The sequence below is a fragment of the Hypoxylon fragiforme genome (genome assembly GCF_022984875.1).
Source record: "Hypoxylon fragiforme strain CBS 206.31 chromosome Unknown GGS25scaffold_4, whole genome shotgun sequence".
NCBI classification, from domain to species: domain Eukaryota; kingdom Fungi; phylum Ascomycota; class Sordariomycetes; order Xylariales; family Hypoxylaceae; genus Hypoxylon; species Hypoxylon fragiforme.
The window spans coordinates 1,174,716-1,193,738 of NW_026054759.1; the positions used below are offsets into that span (position 1 = coordinate 1,174,716).

Sequence of the window (19,023 nt, forward strand, 5' to 3'; positions counted from 1 at the left end):
CCTTTTAATTATTAAAGGGTTAATTAACAACCGTTCTATCTTTATTTATTAATTATATCTTTATTTGCTTATCTTTATTTATTAATTATATCTTTTATTTATTATTATATCGATATTTTTTTATATCTTTTTTTAATCTAATTAATTTATATATTAATTTGTTTTAACATATTTGGTGCCGGTCCGATATTTATTAAGCCATATCTTAATATTATTTTCTTTTTAATGAAAAGGATAACGTTTACGTTATTTAAGTTTAATATATATATATATGTATTAATTTTTGATACAAATTTTTAAGTTAACTTATGTTGCTTTAATAATTAAAGTAACTTTAGATAATTTTTTTAGCGGGATATATATGGTTTTAATGGTTAAGTTGCCTAAAACTTTACCGATAACCTATACGTTAAGGCTTTTACGACTTTGCTAATATATAAGGATAAAGATATAAGGGGAATAATATTTCCAGGATAGCCATATTAAATGGCTGTTATGTTATAAGGTTTCGTCGGCTAAAATAACTAAGAGTTAAAGGTTGATCTCGTCGGTTAAGGGGACCGAGAATTAAAAAATCTCGTCGGTTAAAGGGACCAAAAATTAAATGTCCCAGCTACATATTTTTTGGCTAAGACGTGGATAGTTACTTCCGTGGCTATTTATAGCTATTACCATGTGGGTATCTTTATAGCTATTGTTGTTACAGTTTATTAAACCTTATCTTTTGAATGGCTACGCCTTCCTTCCGTTATCTATTCCCGATTTTTAATTTTTTTTTAACTTTTTAAGATAGTTTTTTAATTGGACGAGTAAAATTTCTTCGGCTAGCATAGCGGTTCCTAAAAAAAAAATATCTAAAAGTGATTTAAAAGCCTATCCTAAAATTTACGGAAGGCTACGAGCCGATAAATCATTTTTAGATATTTTTTTTAAAGGAAAGCTAAAGAAATTTTATCTTTTTATCTTTTTTTATCTAGATGTTTTATAGTTTCTTTATAATAAGTTATTATTAAAAGGTTTATTATTTAATTTATTTAATATTTTTTTTTTAAATATTTTATTATTTTATAATTAATTTCTTAAGTCGATTATTAATTAATATCGGTGGATAAGGTTTATCGAATATATATTATATATTATAATATAATAATAAATAATAATATATACACTGCTACGTTATAATAACGTTAGGTAAGATATTAAACACATGATATATAACTATATTAATATTTAAAAAATAAAAAAAAACTATTATAAACGGCTATTTAAATAAATTTACTTAAATGCGTAATCATATCACATAATCACACATTATTAATCATTATATAACTAACTTATATTCCTTATTTTCCTTTAATGATATTCTAATATAAATATTTTAATTAATAAAAATAATAATAAATGTAAACCGTTAATATATGAAAAATATTAAATTTTTATTATATAAGATTTTTTATAAAAACCTATTAATTAAAACATTTAAATAAAAATACCCTTTAGAAAATTTAAGCTTATTAATACGTTATTTGTAAAATAATAAAATAAAATTTTTCTTAATTAAAAATTAATTTAATAACTTAATAATAAAACCTTGAAATTTTAAAAAAAATAAATGAAACCTTTTATCGTAAAAATATAAATTAAATAATTTTTATATTAATTCCATAATTTAAATAAATTTATTATTAGAAAAATAACATATTATAAAAATTATTTTAAACATTTTTCCCCTTAAACGGATTATTTTTAAACGGATAATAAGTTAATTTTATCCTTATAATTATAATTATAAAAAAAAAGGTTAAAAAGGAAAAAAAATAAATAAATAAAAAAAAAAAAAAACGTTTATATTTATATTTTTATATTTCTTTTATAATTATATTTTTATAATTTTTATTTCCTTTATAATTATATCTTTATAATTTTCTTTTATTTATTTTTTCCTTTATTAATAATTTCATTTATTTATATTTTTACCTTTTTTTTTTCTTTTATTATAATTTTTTTTATTATTATTTTATTTATTAAAATTTCCTTTATTAATGTTTCGTTTTCTTTTCTTTTAAGACTTTTATTATTTTTTTTTATTTTTTTTTTTTTTTGCTAAAAATTGCAAAATTTTCTTTAAAAATATTAAACTTTATTATATGGTTTAAGACTTTTCTTATTATATTATCATAATATTATATCTTAAAAAACGAATCGCTTGCTTAACTTATATCCCCTTTAATAAATATTATAGTAAATATTATCTATTATAAATAAGATAAAAGGATATAAATAAAAGACTTATCTTATAAAGATTGGTCTTAAACCTTTTTTCTCTTTTAATATAATAATCTATTTAAAACTAATAGATCTTTTCTATGTCGTTTATCACATCCCTTATGCCAGCCTGGCTGCCTGGATGCTTACATTACAAAGAGTCTTGTTAATACCCGCAAATGAACATAATCTTACATAGTCATTCTCAATGGATTTATCAGACAAGTTAACATGAGAATGTCATCGACTGAAAGAAACCCTTCTAATAAAGGGGTAGTGATCATCATCAATGGAAGCGCGCGGTGGTTTTGAAAATCAACCATATCAATTAGATTATTTCATTGAAGAGAGACTCCGAGATATTATTACAATGGGTATCCAGATAACGACTATAACCCAGCGGTAAGAGGAAACGCCTGCTGAACCATACCGCTTAATATTACCCAACTCTTGACAAATCATCTTTATCTACCTCGCTACCTTCCCAACTACCTGGGCTGCCTCCTTATTTCTTAGGGGTCGATGTCTCAGGTGGCATACTTGCTTGTCGTGAATGCGAAGTGGGAGGCCTTGACTCAGTACCATGTCGAGAAGACTCACGTCGTAGCTTCTTGCCATTCTTCGTATCGAACAAGCTCTTTACTCTCCTTAATCGCGCCCATCGTTCCTTATCCTTTAGGTCTCTAGCTGTGTTGTCTTCATCCTCGTCATCCACAGCCTCAGACCCCGGTGTTGGTGGACCACCATTTCCTCCTTTCTGTGTTCCCTTCATTGGCGTGGCTGGGAGGGATGCCGCAGGGCGATGAAGAATGCTACGAAGAGTACTCTTCTCTGACTGTGCACGAAGGTAGGCATGATTCTTGATCGTCACAGTGAGCACTTCCCAAGCAGTTTTGTTGTCCGCTTTCTTTGCACCTGGATTGTGCTGTACCGTGGCATTTCGCCAAGGACAAAAGAACCGGTGTTCGCGTACGGGATCGAGATAGTCCATCGGTGCTGGAACCAGGATATTTCCCGCATCATCTACCTCCTTGCTCTTGAACATCCATAGACCTAGACGACGTAGACATGTAGCACAAGTCGCCGAGTTTGGTACTGGGCCCACTCGTGGATTCATGAGACCTTGCCAACCGGCAAGAGCCAGGGCAACAGCCACATCATTGGGTGCTGTAGGGCTCGTACTAGGCGGCGGTGGTTCGGTAAAGAACGTTGGACTTAGTTGAGATTTGGTAGCCTGTAAATCAAGGTTTGCTGGCAGACGTAAGTTGAAGAGGTATGGCAGAAAAGACTGCCGGGCGCAAAGCTCATCGTATCGCTGACGTAAAGCGGCCAAAGCAGCTGGAGGGCTCGCTAGAGGTAGTCTGAGGAGAGAATCTTATCATTCTCGAATTAGTATAGAGAGCATTATGAGAAGTTGTAAGGACCTTACCGTCGCAGCCACGTTTTCTCCATAAACAATCTTCTTGGTGCGCATCAACAATCAAATCGACGAATCTCTTGACCAAGGCCTCCTCGATATCGGACCCGAGTTTTACGGTGACCTCCTTGCCGTCTACTTGTTCCTTGCTGGTCCTCACTACCAGCTCTTTGTGGCATAATGTGCACTGCACACGTTCTTTTCCGTGGCAAACCCAGCCTCGTTTTGCCCATTCAATTTCGTTGACCTTGTCGGGCTTCGGGGTCCATTCTGTCAGCTCTTGGAATGTCGCGAGGCGCCTTATTAACTCGTCGCGATCACCAGGGCAGTACTTCGGTGGCTCGTTGGTCTTTGTTCCTTTACTAGGAGAGGCCGCGCTGCCACCTGGCGTCCATTTCTTTAGTATAATGTTCGAAATGGCAGTGCTGCCTGTTTTCTCATTTGCCGTTGTGGTTTCGAGTACGCCCACGCGCCGGCGCTTAGTAAGGATTTCGCTTGGAGTCGTAGGTATGCTGGAAGGAGCCATTGTTTTGTTTGGAGTAGTTGTGTCGGCTAGGTATGAAGTCGAGGTTGGAGTTGATGGTCGAATCACTGGCGCTGAGTTTGAAGTACTATTGTTTTGCTTACCTGACGCTGACACTGGCGCTGGCGCTGGCGCTGCCGACGGGGTCGACTTCGCGCCGATCCCTTGTAACAAGGCATTGAATTTACGCTTGGTGGTATTCATGGCGGGCAAGCTGAATGAGTGCTAAGCTGCCGGCGTAGCAGGGTAGGTAGGTACTTAGGTAGTATTCAATTTCCAGTAAGGATTTTAGAGAACTACCAGCAAATATGGCAAAAGGATTGGCTCTACTTCCTCTGCTAGTCCTTGTTCTTTGTGTTTACATACTATGGTAGTACTATAATTTGGGTTGGTAGGTAAGCACTGAACATGTATGCAAGTTGTGAGATGTAGTTGGGAATTAAGTTGATAAGATCACATACAGATTAGGTATTTCAATGATGTTGTTGCGTTATGTTGTACACATGTTGGCTGAATTAAGAATGTTGGAAGGATGAAATACTTACATTGTTTTTGTTTCTTTGTACAATACTTCGTAGCTGGAATCGTCATACAGCATAGCTCTGTACCTACATATGTATCTACTAGGTAGTATGCACGTAACATTGTAGAGGAAAAAAAAAACATTGAGATACACCCGCGGCCGTCGGAGGATCGACAAGCTGGGAATTGGGTCCCGATTGCCTGCATAGACCAACTGTAACTGTGATTGTTTAGGGGATATCCACTAAAATAAAGGCTATCGCTGCCTACCACATGCTGCACATGGCAGAGTGTTCTCGGACGCCAGCATTAGCGTGATGAGCTGCCCTACCTAAGGTACAATACAAGTACATATCCAGGGTAGTAACGCTGTAGTCAAATTCAATTTTGCAACAAGAGCAAGAGTGATGAGCAGCCTTGGAGGTACTTAAGATCAAGTACTGAGTAAATATACTAATGTACTTAATACGTAACGCAGCTGAACAAAACTCTATCACCGGCTCCGCATGAAGACTAAACACAATAAAAACACTTCTTTTCTCACAAAATCCCCTTCTTTTCTTCTCATATCGTCCCTTTTTGCTGTGATCCTGGCTGTGTCTTTATTTCGAGCTTTGCCCCGCCTTGCCTCACTGTCCCGCCACCTCTCCTCCCCTGGCACCCACATCCCTATCCCTCACCACCAATTCTCCATCATCCCTGCCACCACCAAAAATCCGACAACTATGTCGTCATATACTAAAGAGCTCGAGGTGGCCCAGCTCGCCGTCCAGCGCGCCTCCATCCTGACCAAGCGAGTCTTCCACGAGAAGGCCAAGGGCACCGTGTCCAAAGACGACAAGTCGCCCGTCACCATCGGCGACTTCGGCGCCCAGGCCCTCATCATCAGCGCCCTCAAGGCCAACTTCCCCGACGACGAGATCGTCGCCGAGGAGGAGGCTGCCCAGCTTCGCCAGGATGAAAAACTGAAGCAGACGATCTGGGACCTGGTCAAGACTACGCAGCTCTCCGACCCCGAGGCCGAAGGCTTACTGGGTGGCGAGATCAGCGACGAGGAGACTATGTTGACTATGATCGACTACGGTAACAGCAAAGGAGGTGCCAAGGGTCGCATATGGGCTATTGACCCTATTGACGGCACCAAGGGCTTCCTGCGCGGGGGGCAGTATGCCGTGTGTCTCGCCTTGATGGTGGATGGAGACGTCAAGGTTGGAGTCTTAGGCTGCCCCAACTTACCCATTGACGATGCTGCTCCGTTGTCGGGAAGCATGGAGTCAGGGCAGACTGATATAGGCAGGGGTGTATTATTCTCGGGCGTACTAGGCCAGGGAGCCACGAGCCGCCCGTTGACCACTGGGTCTTTGGCTCGCGAGAAGAGCATATCTATGAAAGCCATCGACGATCTCTCGGCCGCGACGTTCTGCGAGAGCGTGGAGGCGGGCCACTCGGCGCATGGAGACCAGGCCGAGATTGCAAAGCTGCTGGGCATCACAAATCCTAGTGTGAGGATGGACTCGCAGGCCAAGTATGCTTCTATTGCACGAGGTGCTGGTGATATCTACTTGCGATTACCTGTGAGTGCGTCTTACCAAGAGAAGATTTGGGATCATGCTGCGGGTGACCTTATTGTCCGCGAAGCCGGCGGCGCTGTAACCGATATCCAGGGCAAGCCGCTAGACTTCACTGTGGGACGAACACTCGCAAACAACAAGGGTGTCATCGCAGCACCGGCTGCTGCCCACCCACAAGTTCTCAAGGCAGTCCAGGAAGTCCTCTCTAATAAATAGACCTCTGTACATCACAGATAGAATAAAAGTACAAATCTTTTTTTGACCGGGTATCTGCCGTCGATAGTACATGGACTGTAATATGAATACCATCATATTCCTGATCATCATCTATTTGATCTTCTTCTGCTTGAGCTTGATCGTCTCGTCGTTTATGAATATACCCTTCCCCTTGTACGGCTCAGGTCGTCTCCACTTACGTATCCGCGCCGCGAAGGACATGACCACTTCCTTGTCGATGCCCTCGAGCAGAATTCTCGTCGGCTGCGGCGTGCTGGCCTTCACTCCCAGGGGCACTGGCTCCTCCACCGGGTGCGTAAAACCCAGCTTCACGCACACGAATTTCTGTCCCGGGTATTCCTCCTTCCTAGGTCGCTCCTCGACGGTCGCCCTGTAACCTACACCCACCAATCGCAGGATGGCAGTGTAGCCTTCGGACACGCCGATGATGTATCGGTTGAGGTACGCCCAGGTGGTTCCTAGTTTCGTCCTAGAGTCAGTCCACAAAACCCAAGATTATGGATCGGAGTAGTATATAGTGTGGTGTGGTGTGGTGAGGTGTACATACCCCACATCTCCATCTGCTGCGTGATCTCGGCATTCTCAATGCTGACCTGCGCCCTCCTCGCCGTCTCGTCGTGGTGGATGGTGAGGAATTGCGGAATCTCAAGCTCGAGCTTGCCCAGCGGGCCCGTCACGGTAACCGTCCGCTTCGCTACCCTGAGATACGTGGTCACGTCCTTCTTGACCCTGGGCTCGCTGATGGCCAGCTCGACGGTGGGCGGGATCGATATCGGGGTTCTGCCGAGCTTTGAGGGGCGGCTGGAGGTGTTGGAAAATTGGCGCCGGGGCGATGCGGTGGTTTGAAAGGCGGGCACGAGGAATGCTGGAAGTGTGACGGAAGTGGCAGCAGCGGCAGGGCTTGAAAGGGCTCTTCCGAGCACCTTTCTTCTACTTGGTGCCAGCATCGTGAGCTTTTGAGAGGGGTTCCTGCCGCAGAATATATTGGCTGCGGAGCTTGAATTTGGAATTTCCAAAGAAAATGGAATTTCCATTGCTAGAAACTCAAAAGCTGCGAAATGCTTGGCAGATGCAGGAAAAAGACTGGGGTAAAGATCACGTGGGGCTACAGTATTAGTATTATCGAGCTAGTTATCTAACCTTACATAAGTTAATCGAGAAGGAAGGAACGACATAACATCAAATATGCAATTATAAGATGATTATTTCACTAACTATAACCGATATTTCCATCCACAGACCCCCCTAACTCCTTCCGTAAGATGTAGGTATCTACACCAAGACCGCCGCGTTCTTGCCTTGTTTACCCTGCATTTATGGTAGGTAGTTGCCTCAAGTGTAATAAAAGCCATGTATAATTACTAGGTGCACAGTACTAGGTACAGATATGTTCTGTGGTCTATACTGTGTAGAGTATTTAAAGAAGAAAATCCATAGGAATCAAAATGTTTTTAATCTTCCTTGACCTTCAACTTCGATCAGAAACAAGACGAAAAAGTTTCCATACTATTAAGTAGAATGGTCCCAAATTTTCGTATTCTGTGAAAGGTTATAACGGTTTTATCGTTTGAACGTCGTTCTGATATTCAATTGAAGTGGGATTTCAAGACTTCACTCTTTCTAGTTGCGCCGGTCCTTTCCCGATCCCATTTCTAGAAAGCCATTTCCTGCCTTCTGCCTCATCATCTTTTCTTCATATTTTTTATTCATTCTTACTTCTTTTCTCCGTTCCATCTTTCAACTAACCTGCCCAATATTCTTCACTGCCTCGTCCTCCACCTCTCAAGGTGGTCGCAAACAGATACAATGAAGAACACATGGGGTGTTGTAGGTTGGGTGAGAATCGCCGCATTTCTCATGCCAATTCATGCCTGTGTCGTCAACGGTCTCTCTTGGCGCAGTGGACAACGATCAAGTTCAGGTAAGGTGCCATAAATGCCACTTACAACGGAATATTCTGAACTAAGGCTTATGCATTGATCGATTACTAGAGACAAAAGACTTCGCCCACGCAGATGCTACAGACGGTAGCATTTCACAATTTCAGGAGCACGGATCTCAATCTCCAAGTCTCTACGAGGTCGCTCGCCATGAATTGCGAGAACTTGAATTCGAGCCTTTGTGCCAACAATCCGCTGCACGGATCTTGGCGAACAACTGCGAGCTTCTAGGAACCAAGAATGAGGCGACGATTCTTACTACCAGTGGCAGACTGGTTAGAGATTTCGTTGATTCGTATGCAATAGGCCTAGCTATCTGTGATCTGGAGAGAGGCAACTTTGAGATTCCCCACCGATGTGCAAACTTTCGCGAACCAGTCTTGAGCCAACTTCCGGTTCAGAACTTTGGCCATTTGCATGTCTCTTCCGCGGAAATCAAGTCCTGCCTCTCTGGCTTGAGCGATTCTTCTTCGGCATAGAATACCTGGGTTAGTTATCGCCATAAAGCTTTGGGGTATTGTGAAAGTGCTAGATTAGAAAGCGAGAAAGGTATGCGAGTCTCCGTGCATGTTGGGATTGATTTATCACTAATTCGTCACAGCCGAGGACATCCGCCGTTTCAAACACCTTGTGGATATTGTTGAAAAATTCACAAGTGGCCTTGAAAAAGAGGGCGAGAGAGCCTCACAACAACACGAGTCACAACTTCAGGCTGCAACCGACAAATTTTTTCAAAACCTAGAAGATGCGTGGGCCGACATGGAAGCAAGGAACAACAATATGACAGAGCCGCTTGCTCGTATGCTAAAGGTATCTATCATTCCTTGGCTTGGTTGATGTGTCTCTTAAGTATTAACCTGCTCTAGGAGAACACTGATGCACTCCGCGCACAACAGGAGAATACATTCAAGATGCAGAGAATGTATGAAGAAGGTCTTAAGAATGCTCTTGAAGACCAAGCTCGAATGAAATCAGCCCATGAACGATCGGTGGAGGTAGCCAATCAAAATATCGAATCTGTTGCAAACGCAGGACTGGAAAGGTTCGCATCCATTGCGCAATCTTTGGTACAATTTCAAACCGAACTCGTATGTCTTATCGTGATGTCTCTTTGAGTACTGAGTATGGAATTGACTAATTAACGAAATTATAGGAGCTTCTGAGGGATACATTGGAGACCACACATCTCAGTCTAAATCAGGACGCGCAAGAAACAGCTGCTATCATACAAGATACCATGACAAAACTGGAACAACTTGAAAGCACTCTGGAACAAGTACAGAACGTCTCAGTCGATATTCAAGAGACCCTGGAGGATACGGCTGTGTCTGCAGCTTACGTCAGTGATTCATTCTACAGACAATCCCCCCTCTCATCCTGGTGGCCGTACGTTTGGTGCCCGGCCGTTTCACTCGTATTGGGCTCTTATGGTCTTCCACCTTCTGTGACGAGAAACGTTGTCCTGGTTACCTTAGGTATGCTCCTAGTATTCGCTTCATTGGAAATGTGCCTTACTAATATATTTCAAGGTGAATTTGCTGGTTTTACGTTATCGTCTTTCCAATCAGTTCACTCGAGTCTTTCTTCTATTCAAGTCCCGGGGGTTTCTGGCTTTTTATCTACTTGGGGAGGCTCCTCTCCCGCTAACGACACTGACGACACTCGTGCCGGAACTGACAACGATACTGAGGTATCTCAAGATATCTAGATGATTACAGCATGAATTCTGCTAGAGAGTAGAGCAGGAAGAGAATGCGACTTGGTAACATATTTATCATGGCTTTTGAGGATTTTGGGGGGTTACAATGCTTGATATATCCATTAACATATTGCTTGCCCTATACTAAATGGGCACCTACTCGGAATTCCAGACACTGGAAATATGGAGATGCCAACAAGATCATCTCCAGCCTTGCTTAGCTAGCTTTGAAATAAATTATCGATTATAGCTTCTGCTATCCTAACCGGGCTCTTTTGTTCTTTGTGCCCCCTTATGATAAATGAGTTATTCTAGAACAGATGTGAGCCTGCATAGGTAAGTACATTAGGTAGGATTCGATTATCCCTAGCTCCCACAGTCATACGAAAACGACTGCCAGCCACTAGAAACGCACTCCCCGGGCCTCAAGGCCACAGCACCGACGCTGCAGCTGCTGTCCGTGTACACGGTGACTAGCAGGTTAAAAGAAACAAGATACCTATTAGTCTCCATTCCAAGGCCCCCTTTCAGAATTACCTATACAAGAACTGCCTTTCTTTCTGTAGGTTATATCAAATTTAGGCACTCGCAAACCAAACCCCTCATCCTGCTCGACCTCCTGCACGCTCTCCCACGAGCCCTGAGCACAGCCGCCGTTGCAGTTCGGCGGGGGGCGTGTAGGAGTCCGAGGACACGGTGCCGATGCAGCCGCTGTTGGAGAAGAGGTTTATCACGCCGTTGGCGGATGCGAGGGTTACGGTGGCGGCGATGATGGTGAGGGGGGGAGGGGTTGTTCTTCATCTTGAGGGAGGGATGATTTGATGATGCTTAGGTGGGTTTGTGTTAGTAGGTTGTTAAGGGTTGCTCTTCTTGATGATGGGATGATGAGTGTGTGAGTAAGTGATTGGTGATTGGTCTGAGATGAGTTCGGTGAGTCTTCGTGCTTTATATACTAGGTACTCGGGCCCAACCCCCTAACGTAGGCAGGTAGTCGAGCTCAGCGTGTGCCTGCTATACCCAGGTTATTCTCGTGATGAGGGTTCTATTGCCATCACCTATACACTGGTACCATCGACTACTACCTAGGGTAGGTAGCGAGTTACAAAGCTGAGGCATATAAGCTAAGGCTGATACAGCTGTGCTACCGCTGTCTGCAACCCGACTCGCTGGGTCGTATAGCGGCAAAGAAAAGGGGGGCTGGTACTGGAAGCTCATCAGCTTACTGTAAAAATATAAGTAGTAGCAGGTTCCTAGCATCTGAAATATGAGACCTTCAAAACTCCGGAGATTCTTCTCAAAATACCCCTATTCCCATGTCTCGGTCTCATCTTTTTTAACGGTCAGGTTATCATCGACGTGACAAAATGAAGGAAAATAAAGGGGCTACGGTAAGAGTATATTTATATGACAACTTCATTTCAAAATAGTACCTTGAGTATCCAATTGCTTAGAGGGAGAGTGAACCTATATACCTGGGCAGTTTATGTATTTGGTAGACATCTCAGTAGTAAAGTACCCAGGCAATCCACGCCAGACAACCACCACCTCACAGCCCAAAGCCCAGCGGACACCCCTCGCCCCCCACAAACCCCTTCATCGCCTCCGCCTGCCTCAACACCTCCTCCCTCCCCAACTTCTCGAACCCCGCCGGCCCCAGCTCCTCGGGTACATACCCCTTGCCCCCCGGGCCCTTCGACCTGCCCCCCGACGACAGCCACAGCGTCAGCCTATTGTACCACGTATCCGCCACGTACCACGGCTCGAAACCCACATACTTCGGGTCCCGATACAACCTCCCATCCTCCGCCCTCCTCGCCAGCGGATCAAGCGGCGCCGCGCGCGGCAGGAAAAAATACCGCACCACAAACCCGCGCACCCAGAACCCCCCCGCCGTCAGCGCCGTCGCCCACGCCGGGGGGTCGGGGAAGCCCAGGGCGTCGCGGACGGGCTTCTCGTCGATGAAGGAGACGAACAGGCTCCTTGCAAGCCCGTGGAGGAACCCCGGGACGCCGCGGAGGAACAGCTCGACCGTGGCCTCGGCCACGATGCGGTTCTCGGGGATGAAGTACATGTGCTCGGCCTCGTAGGCGGCCTTCCACTGCTCGAGCGCCTCGAGCGTGTCGGGGACGAGGGGCCCGAAGCCCATGCGCCGCGCGAGCTCGCGCCAGTACACGAGGTAGGCGACGCGCTCGAGGCGGGACAGGGGCCGCCACTCGTAGCGGTCGATCCAGCGCGCGGGCTCGAGCACGAAGAGCGCGAGCGTGTGCACGTAGTCCCCCGCGCGGATGCGCGCGCCGTGCCGCGCGTGCAGCCAGTTGAGGCGCGCTGTCGCGACGCGGCCCCGCTCAGAGTCCAGGTCCCCGATCAGCAGCTCGATGAGCAGCACCGCCGTGTCCTCTGCCCTCCTGCCGACGCGCTGGCGGTCGCACAGCTGCCGCGTCTGCACGAGCAGGGGGGTGCCGGTCGCCATGCCGTACGACTTCACGAGCGCCCACTGCGTGCCGAAGTAGAAGAGGAAGGGGGTGTCGCGCAGCTGGTGCAGCCGCATGATCTCGCCGGCCTGCTGGTAGGTGAGCCGGTACGGGTCCGCGAGGTAGGCGGCGTACTTGTGCTCGATGGCCCGGAGCGCGCGGAAGCGGAGGAGCTGCACGAGGGTTAGGTAGGCGATGATGGCGGTGGGGATGAGGGTGCGCCAGGGGGGGAAGGCCGCGGCGTCCGGCATGATGCCGTTGGAGAAGAAGCCGCCATCGGGGGAAGGGGTGGTGGAGGTGTTGGATTGGTGAAGTATCTCCATGTATATTCTATGTACTGTGTTTGCTCTATCTATCTTAGGTACCTATAATGTAGGCATTTACCTATCTACCTGTCTGGATTAGGTAGGTAAGAAACAAAAGATGTATTACCACATGGAAGAAGAAAGGGGAGAGAACAGAAGACAGAGAGATTACGACAAAAAGCAATTAAATTTTGTGCCTCTTTCCTACCTGCACCATCGCACGACTGCCACGCTTCTTGCGAGCGGGGGTGAAATAATTATCGGGGTACGAGTCAAGCACAAAAGCAAAGGATTGGAGCAAGACAACGTGCCAACTCTGGAACCTGTGGATCGGGAACGTTCTTCCTTGCCTAATCGGATCCGTCATACGCCCCGAATCGCCGGGTCCGGAACTTTTGGTTGGGCCCCATCACCCGGTATTGGTGAAAAGGGGGTGGGGGTGGTTCGGAACAATGTACCTATCATCGCAAGTTTCAACATGACGTTGGCATTATATACCCACAATTTTGATGTTAGATAGGAAAATTAGCTGAAAGATTAATGGCTGATAAGTTTTAGTATCATTACATATAGTAGGTAGACACACGGTTAGATTGGTAGGTGAGTAGATTTGAAGAGGACAAATGTTATGATTATTAATTATATTAATTAATAGGGGGAACTAATCACGCCTCATTGCGATAGATCCTTAACAACTAAGACATCGAGAATATATCGATTGCCTGCCTGTACCAGGTTCTAAGAACCTTATATCGTAAGTGATCCAGTCAGAGGCAAGTCTCGGCTACTTGAGCCAACAAAGACTCCGTAGTCGCCCTTTTGCAGCTGCCATTTTTGAGCAACGACGTCCCAGTTGCTCAGATCTCGCCGTGTTAGCTCAAAGTCAACAGTGGCAGATTCACCAGGCTCCAGAACTGGCTTCTCGAATCCACGCAGCTGCTTCACGGGACCGTTGGGGATGGCAATGTAGAGCTGAGCTACTTCAGCACCAGCTACCTCGCCAGTATTCGTGACTGTCGCAGAGACTTTGGCTACGATATCCCATAGATCCTCCTGACCACCCTCGATGATGTCCTTTGTGGGATACTCAGAGGTGTCGGCATCCTCAACATTGGAGATCTGGAGGTCTGTGAAATTGAAAGTAGTGTAGCTCAAACCAAATCCAAATTCATATCTGGGGGTTATGTTCTTGGCGTCAAATGCCCTGTAGTCGATGAAGATACCCTCTTCGAAGTCGGACTGAGGGAATAGCTCGTAGATTCCGTCAGGTCGGGTCTCATTTTGGATCGGTCCATAGTCTGACTCGTTGCGTGGCACTGAGTACGGCAATTTGCCCGAAGGGTTGACATCGCCGTATAGAATGGATGCAAGGGCCCGACCAGAATCTTGCCCAGGAAGATGGGCAAAGATAAGTGCCGTTACGTTGGGGTGGTCAATGAACTGATCGACGAGTCGTACACCTGCGTTGTGGAACACTACAATTGTGTTGCTGCAGTTGGCAGCGACGTTGGTGATGAGGGCGTCGGTGTAGTCATCGTGTAGTCCAACCCTGTCCCACGACTCCGAAGCATAAGCATTGCCAATGACGATGCAAGCATCGGAAGATTGGTCAACTTGAGGGTTGCCACTGTGGAAGTCCCACCACAAGCTCGAGTCATCGTCATAGGCACGTTGGCTCAAAGCCTCATACGGAGAGCTGACATATGCCGGCTGGTTTGCACCTGATCCGCCACCACTGATTAATGTGCCGTTCGCGGCAATCTGGGAGTGTATCGCTTCATCTTTGGTACCTGGGATCGGGATCACATCTTGAGGTCCTAGTGATTCTGTTCCCCGGTTCCAGGCCCCCTCGGCAGTAGGGTTGTATGCGTCGAAGGATTTGGCTGAATATCCATATAAGGAGATTAGCTTGGGCGATTTTAGAGGCAGCGCATTGTTGATGTTCTTGACAAGGACATGACCTTCAATCGCTCCCTTTAGCAGGGTGCCCTTGTTTTTTGGATTCTTTGCAATGACTCGTTGATGGGGCACCGTGAGGTCTATAGGCATTCCTTGTCCCACAGCTGGGAATCCCTCGTCCTGGCCCATCTTATACCACGTAGCCAATATTCTGTTCTGTGTTAGCTCGTGTCCGTACCGAAAACTTCATGGAGATATTACCTGGTTGCCATATCGTCTAGCCTGTGCTCCGGGACCGACCCATTGTTTACGGCCAGTGTCAGGTTTGCGCCCCAGAAATCACTGCCGAACGGCATAACCATGTCTAAGCCTGCCAATGCTGAGGCAACACCCGAGTGCTGGGCATACCAATCAGATACAACGAAACCCTGGCGTACTTGTTAGCCTCCTTTCTTAAGTAGATCATCCGATTTTACGTACCTGGAAACCTAATTCGGTCTTGAGAATTCCGTTTTGCGTTTTGCTGTTGGCGCAGCCGTAACTATTGTTGATTCGGTTGTATGAACACATGATGTTCACAGTGCCAGCTTTTACAGCATCTTGGAAGGGCCTGGCTGAAATGTTAGCTGGAAGTAACTCGGTGGATGCCATCTCATGTGGTACACATACCAGAGGTATAGTTCGTGAAGTGTCTTGTCGTCAATGTTGGATGATACAGCAGTGACGTTGCCCTCGGGGTTTCTGTTTCTTTCTTGCTCATTGGCAATGAAATGCTGGAAGAGCGTTAGCTACCTGTTAGTGTGTAAAAGAGGACATTGCCATTACCTTGGTACTCGTTGAGACTCCCACTGACTGCATACCCTTGACGGTGTCGGCAGCGAGAGACCCACACAAATAGGGGTCGTTTGAGAAGCCTATCGAAGATGATTAGTAAGAAGAATGATCACAGTAAGGGGGCTTATTCTAGGTAACTTACCTTCCCAGTTTCTTCCACTCGTTGCAATACGGCCTAGGGGACCTACTACAGGCCCGAGGGCAATGTTGACACCCTTCTCTCGAAATTCGCCAGCCATCGCAACTGCTCTCTCATGAGCCAATTCGCGGTTCCAGCTAAGTAAATCCTTTAGCTAATCATTTTTTATGCATGTAGGTTGGGTAATCTCACCTTGCTCCAACTGAGATACCTGCAGCCCAACTCGTTACGAAGTTTGTAGTTCGCACTCCATTGCCGGCGTCACTTAGACAGAGGCCAGTGAAGTTGAGCCTTTCGATTGGGGGAATGATACCGGAGCAGATACTGTCTGCTACAATACCGCCGGTAAGATTAACCTATAGAGTATTGGGGTCAGACATGATGGTATTTCAACTATCCTAAGGTGATATGTATCCCACCTTTTCTTCTAGAGTCAATTGAGCTACAAATGCTCGTGCTTTATCGTATGACTCTGCCCAATCACCAAAACCAGTGCCATTGGCTTTGAAGTTGTTAGTTTTGTTTTTGTTTTTTTATAAGTGTTATTCTACTCACGAGATGGGTATACTGGCGGTGAATGGCCATAGAAGGTCGTATCATCAGTGATGATAGACTGAGCAGCAGCACCGATGCTGCCACCCAAAGCGGTCAAGCCACTCAAGACGTATAGAGAAGTTGACACCATTGTATAGAGTCAAAGTCGACAACACCGGATGAGTTGATGAGAAGGAGAAAAGATGTGAGGCGATCACTTCACATTATATGTATACCTACTTACCTACCTGGTACCTCGGTATCGTTCCATGGTATAACAACATTGAATGATGCACATCGTAAAATATTCCGATGTCGTTGCCACGTCCAGGTAGCTACTAGGCACTGGACACTACCTGGCTCTCGCCCATGAAAGCCATGAGGGGTCATCAAATTCCATTCGGACCTTCTCTTGAACCATCGACCGGTGATGATGCAAGAACAACAGTACATACATGGTAATTTATGGAGACGAAAGAGAACTGGGCGGACAAGGGAAAGGACTAAGGTTAACAATCTAGCAATGGGGAGCGTCAATCACGACAGAGAGTTGGGGAATGTGGGGGACATCTTAGATGAAAAAAAGAAAAAAGAGCAAAGAGACTTTGATGTTCCCCAACTTGGATATGATACAAGGATACTTGATATTTGGGGTTCATCCGATGTCATTACATAAATTGATGGTCTTGATTGAAATTAATATGTCCAGGTATATCCAGGTATATGGTAGCTAGCATAATATTGAAATACATACATCAATAATGTAGGCGTATCTTCACATACTGCAACCAATCTAGGTTATAGCAATACAAATACAACAGGAGATCTAACAGAACATACTGCGTACATGAGCTCAATCACCTCATTCTGTTAAACCAAACCCACTTCATACTCGGTATATGTTGTCTGACCTAGGCCACCTCACCTACATATAGGGCCGAGACACGATACTACATCTTGGGGGCCGAGGCATGTACTTCCCGTTAGGTAATACATAGTGTGTATCCCAGCGAGCTAATGCACCCCGCATAGGTGAGTATACCCAAGAAGAGCTTGCCAAGAGTCGGGGTAAGGGGTAATGATGGTACGAAAGAAAAAACCAACTTTATCACACGGATTCACACCGTACTTCCACTTTTCAAGAAATTCTTGACCAGTACGGCATAGTACCTAGGGCTATTTAGCCGATGTTTATCCCAACCCCCAACTCTTCCACCAATCGTTTCCCAGTCTCCGGTGAGCAGTACCTTCAAGTTGTTCTGGTCAACAAACTCAACACTAAATTCTCTGCCGCGATGGTAACCCGAGCCGAGATTATAATGTGCGCTTTTCTTTTACCCTTGCTACCTAGACCATGTTCTGCCCCATGCTTCACCGATGGGACTAGGGAATACTTATTTAACCTAGCAGAACAGTGAACACGCAGAGAAATGCTAGCCATATAACTAATGGAACTATAGTTGATCGGGCTCGTTCAGATCCACTATTCGAAGTTCGGGACAATGAGGACGTCGACGATGGGTGGCTAGTACCTGTCGTAGTCGACGATATCGTCGGCAATGGATCGATTGCTAATGTTACCGTGGAACTCGTCACCGATGAAGTCATTGAAGAAACTGTCGTTGACGTTGAGGCTGCAATAGTACTGGAAGTCTTCTCACTTGGATGCTGTGCTGTCCAAGTTTGAGTTGTTGTTGTGGTGCTGGTGGTGGGAGACTCAGTTGTCGTGGCGACTGTGATGCCCATGATTGCTGCATAATTTGTGGCAACTTCCTTGGGAAGAACCCTCAAGTCAGTCTCCTCCCACACGACAGTCATCTGATCATGCTCTATCCACATGCTGGAAAGCGTCGTGTATATGTCGGTCGTGGTGATGTTTGGCAAGAGGAGAAAGGCCATAGGCGTGGTAACCGTGGAAGTGCAGAAATACGTCGACATATCTGAGAAACCACTTGCAGCTAGTCAGCTGTGCCTGCTACCGTAAGACTAAAGTGGGCAGGTGAACATACCTCTGACAGCATCCTCCAGTCCAAATAGTCTTGCCACTCTCGACGTTGGAAGTTGTTCTCGCAATGCTCATGTAGCCTGGACATACGCCAGGACTCAAGGTCTGCGCCGGCTCGGTGGCTTGGCTGGGCATGCATTTCGAGAACGAAGGATCAGCCCACCCCCTTGAAGGCGATAGGGTGCTGGAATGAAAAGGATTGTTGTCAATTGCCACAGCAAACCTGGTTAAGCACCACGAAGGCGCATTGAATATGGTTGTCAAGGCTTGCATTGTGTTGTGGGGTTTGTAGCGATTCGCGTCTGGGATTGATTCGACAACTCAGGAGGAGTCAGTTTTCGGGTTTGAGTTGAGTTACGGATTGAGAGAGTTCTTATATGGTTTCAAGTATGGCAAATGTGAACATTGTACTACATCGTGTCACAGTAATGGCTTTCATGACTCAATTGTAACTATCAGCATCGGTAAATGATGGAAACTAGGTAGGTTTAGTTGCCGTGCTTGTGTACCCAGAAAAGAAAGCTTAGGTACACAGGTAGGCGGGCATGAAGTAGGTACATGATTAGGACACAGAAGGGAAGGAGGTTGATGGAAGTATGAAAGGGGAAATAGCGACGATACCTATATTGAGATGTTTAATCCTTTTGCGAATACCTTAAACA

General features: G+C 45.5%; 7 protein-coding genes across 7 annotated transcripts; 2 read left to right on the forward strand and 5 right to left on the reverse strand.

Annotated features, from left to right (window-relative positions):
• Positions 1-2,571: 2,571 nt before the first annotated feature.
• GGS25DRAFT_485524 (zf-C3HC-domain-containing protein) lies at positions 2,572-4,687 on the reverse strand. The gene is made up of 2 exons (XM_049260554.1): positions 3,695-4,687; positions 2,572-3,639 (listed from the first exon to the last, which is right to left on the reverse strand). Exons 1-2 carry the CDS (start codon positions 4,407-4,409, stop codon positions 2,771-2,773), a joined length of 1,584 nt encoding a protein of 527 aa, XP_049117605.1. The 5' UTR covers positions 4,410-4,687; the 3' UTR covers positions 2,572-2,770.
• A 765-nt stretch (positions 4,688-5,452) lies between these two features.
• GGS25DRAFT_520435 (3(2),5-bisphosphate nucleotidase HAL2) lies at positions 5,453-6,514 on the forward strand (the record flags this gene model as incomplete). The annotated part of the gene is made up of 1 exon (XM_049263880.1): positions 5,453-6,514. The coding sequence occupies one exon, from the start codon at positions 5,453-5,455 to the stop codon at positions 6,512-6,514; it is 1,062 nt and encodes a 353-aa protein (XP_049117606.1).
• A 111-nt stretch (positions 6,515-6,625) lies between these two features.
• Positions 6,626-7,482, reverse strand: GGS25DRAFT_513851 (ribosomal protein L6; the record flags this gene model as incomplete). The annotated part of the gene is made up of 2 exons (XM_049262922.1): positions 6,626-6,993; positions 7,083-7,482. 2 exons carry the CDS (start codon positions 7,480-7,482, stop codon positions 6,626-6,628), a joined length of 768 nt encoding a protein of 255 aa, XP_049117607.1.
• An 859-nt stretch (positions 7,483-8,341) lies between these two features.
• Positions 8,342-10,412, forward strand: GGS25DRAFT_530719 (uncharacterized protein; the record flags this gene model as incomplete). The annotated part of the gene is made up of 7 exons (XM_049265416.1): positions 8,342-8,456; positions 8,527-8,770; positions 8,854-8,963; positions 9,077-9,285; positions 9,342-9,563; positions 9,629-9,950; positions 10,005-10,412. The coding sequence occupies 7 exons, from the start codon at positions 8,342-8,344 to the stop codon at positions 10,181-10,183; spliced, it is 1,401 nt and encodes a 466-aa protein (XP_049117608.1). The 3' UTR covers positions 10,184-10,412.
• Positions 10,413-11,461: 1,049 nt separating this feature from the next.
• GGS25DRAFT_223780 (uncharacterized protein) lies at positions 11,462-13,395 on the reverse strand. Its single transcript, XM_049256988.1, has one exon. It carries the CDS (start codon positions 12,966-12,968, stop codon positions 11,721-11,723), a length of 1,248 nt encoding a protein of 415 aa, XP_049117609.1. The 5' UTR covers positions 12,969-13,395; the 3' UTR covers positions 11,462-11,720.
• A 142-nt stretch (positions 13,396-13,537) lies between these two features.
• On the reverse strand, positions 13,538-16,646 carry GGS25DRAFT_223786 (glycoside hydrolase family 3 protein). Its single transcript, XM_049256989.1, has 9 exons — positions 16,378-16,646; positions 16,242-16,324; positions 16,015-16,178; positions 15,826-15,959; positions 15,675-15,763; positions 15,519-15,622; positions 15,330-15,459; positions 15,111-15,277; positions 13,538-15,060 (listed from the first exon to the last, which is right to left on the reverse strand). Exons 1-9 carry the CDS (start codon positions 16,505-16,507, stop codon positions 13,698-13,700), a joined length of 2,364 nt encoding a protein of 787 aa, XP_049117610.1. The 5' UTR covers positions 16,508-16,646; the 3' UTR covers positions 13,538-13,697.
• A 1,108-nt stretch (positions 16,647-17,754) lies between these two features.
• GGS25DRAFT_520440 (uncharacterized protein) lies at positions 17,755-18,634 on the reverse strand (the record flags this gene model as incomplete). The annotated part of the gene is made up of 2 exons (XM_049263881.1): positions 17,755-18,307; positions 18,366-18,634. The coding sequence occupies 2 exons, from the start codon at positions 18,632-18,634 to the stop codon at positions 17,755-17,757; spliced, it is 822 nt and encodes a 273-aa protein (XP_049117611.1).
• Between the last annotated feature and the right edge of the window lie 389 nt (positions 18,635-19,023).

Excerpts from the sequence above, each read along its gene's own strand:
- GGS25DRAFT_223780 (XM_049256988.1), bottom strand. The coding sequence starts at position 12,968 with ATGGAGATACTTCACCAATCCAACACCTCCACCACCCCTTCCCCCGAT.
- GGS25DRAFT_485524 (XM_049260554.1), bottom strand. The coding sequence starts at position 4,409 with ATGAATACCACCAAGCGTAAATTCAATGCCTTGTTACAAGGGATCGGC. Across the intron at positions 3,640-3,694 it reads GAGAAAACGTGGCTGCGACG|ATTCTCTCCTCAGACTACCT; the intron begins GTAAGGTCCTTA and ends GAGAATGATAAG.
- GGS25DRAFT_223786 (XM_049256989.1), bottom strand. The coding sequence starts at position 16,507 with ATGGTGTCAACTTCTCTATACGTCTTGAGTGGCTTGACCGCTTTGGGT. Across the intron at positions 15,460-15,518 it reads CTTCACGAACTATACCTCTG|GCCCTTCCAAGATGCTGTAA; the intron begins GTATGTGTACCA and ends CATTTCAGCCAG. Across the intron at positions 15,278-15,329 it reads AGACCGAATTAGGTTTCCAG|GGTTTCGTTGTATCTGATTG; the intron begins GTACGTAAAATC and ends CAAGTACGCCAG.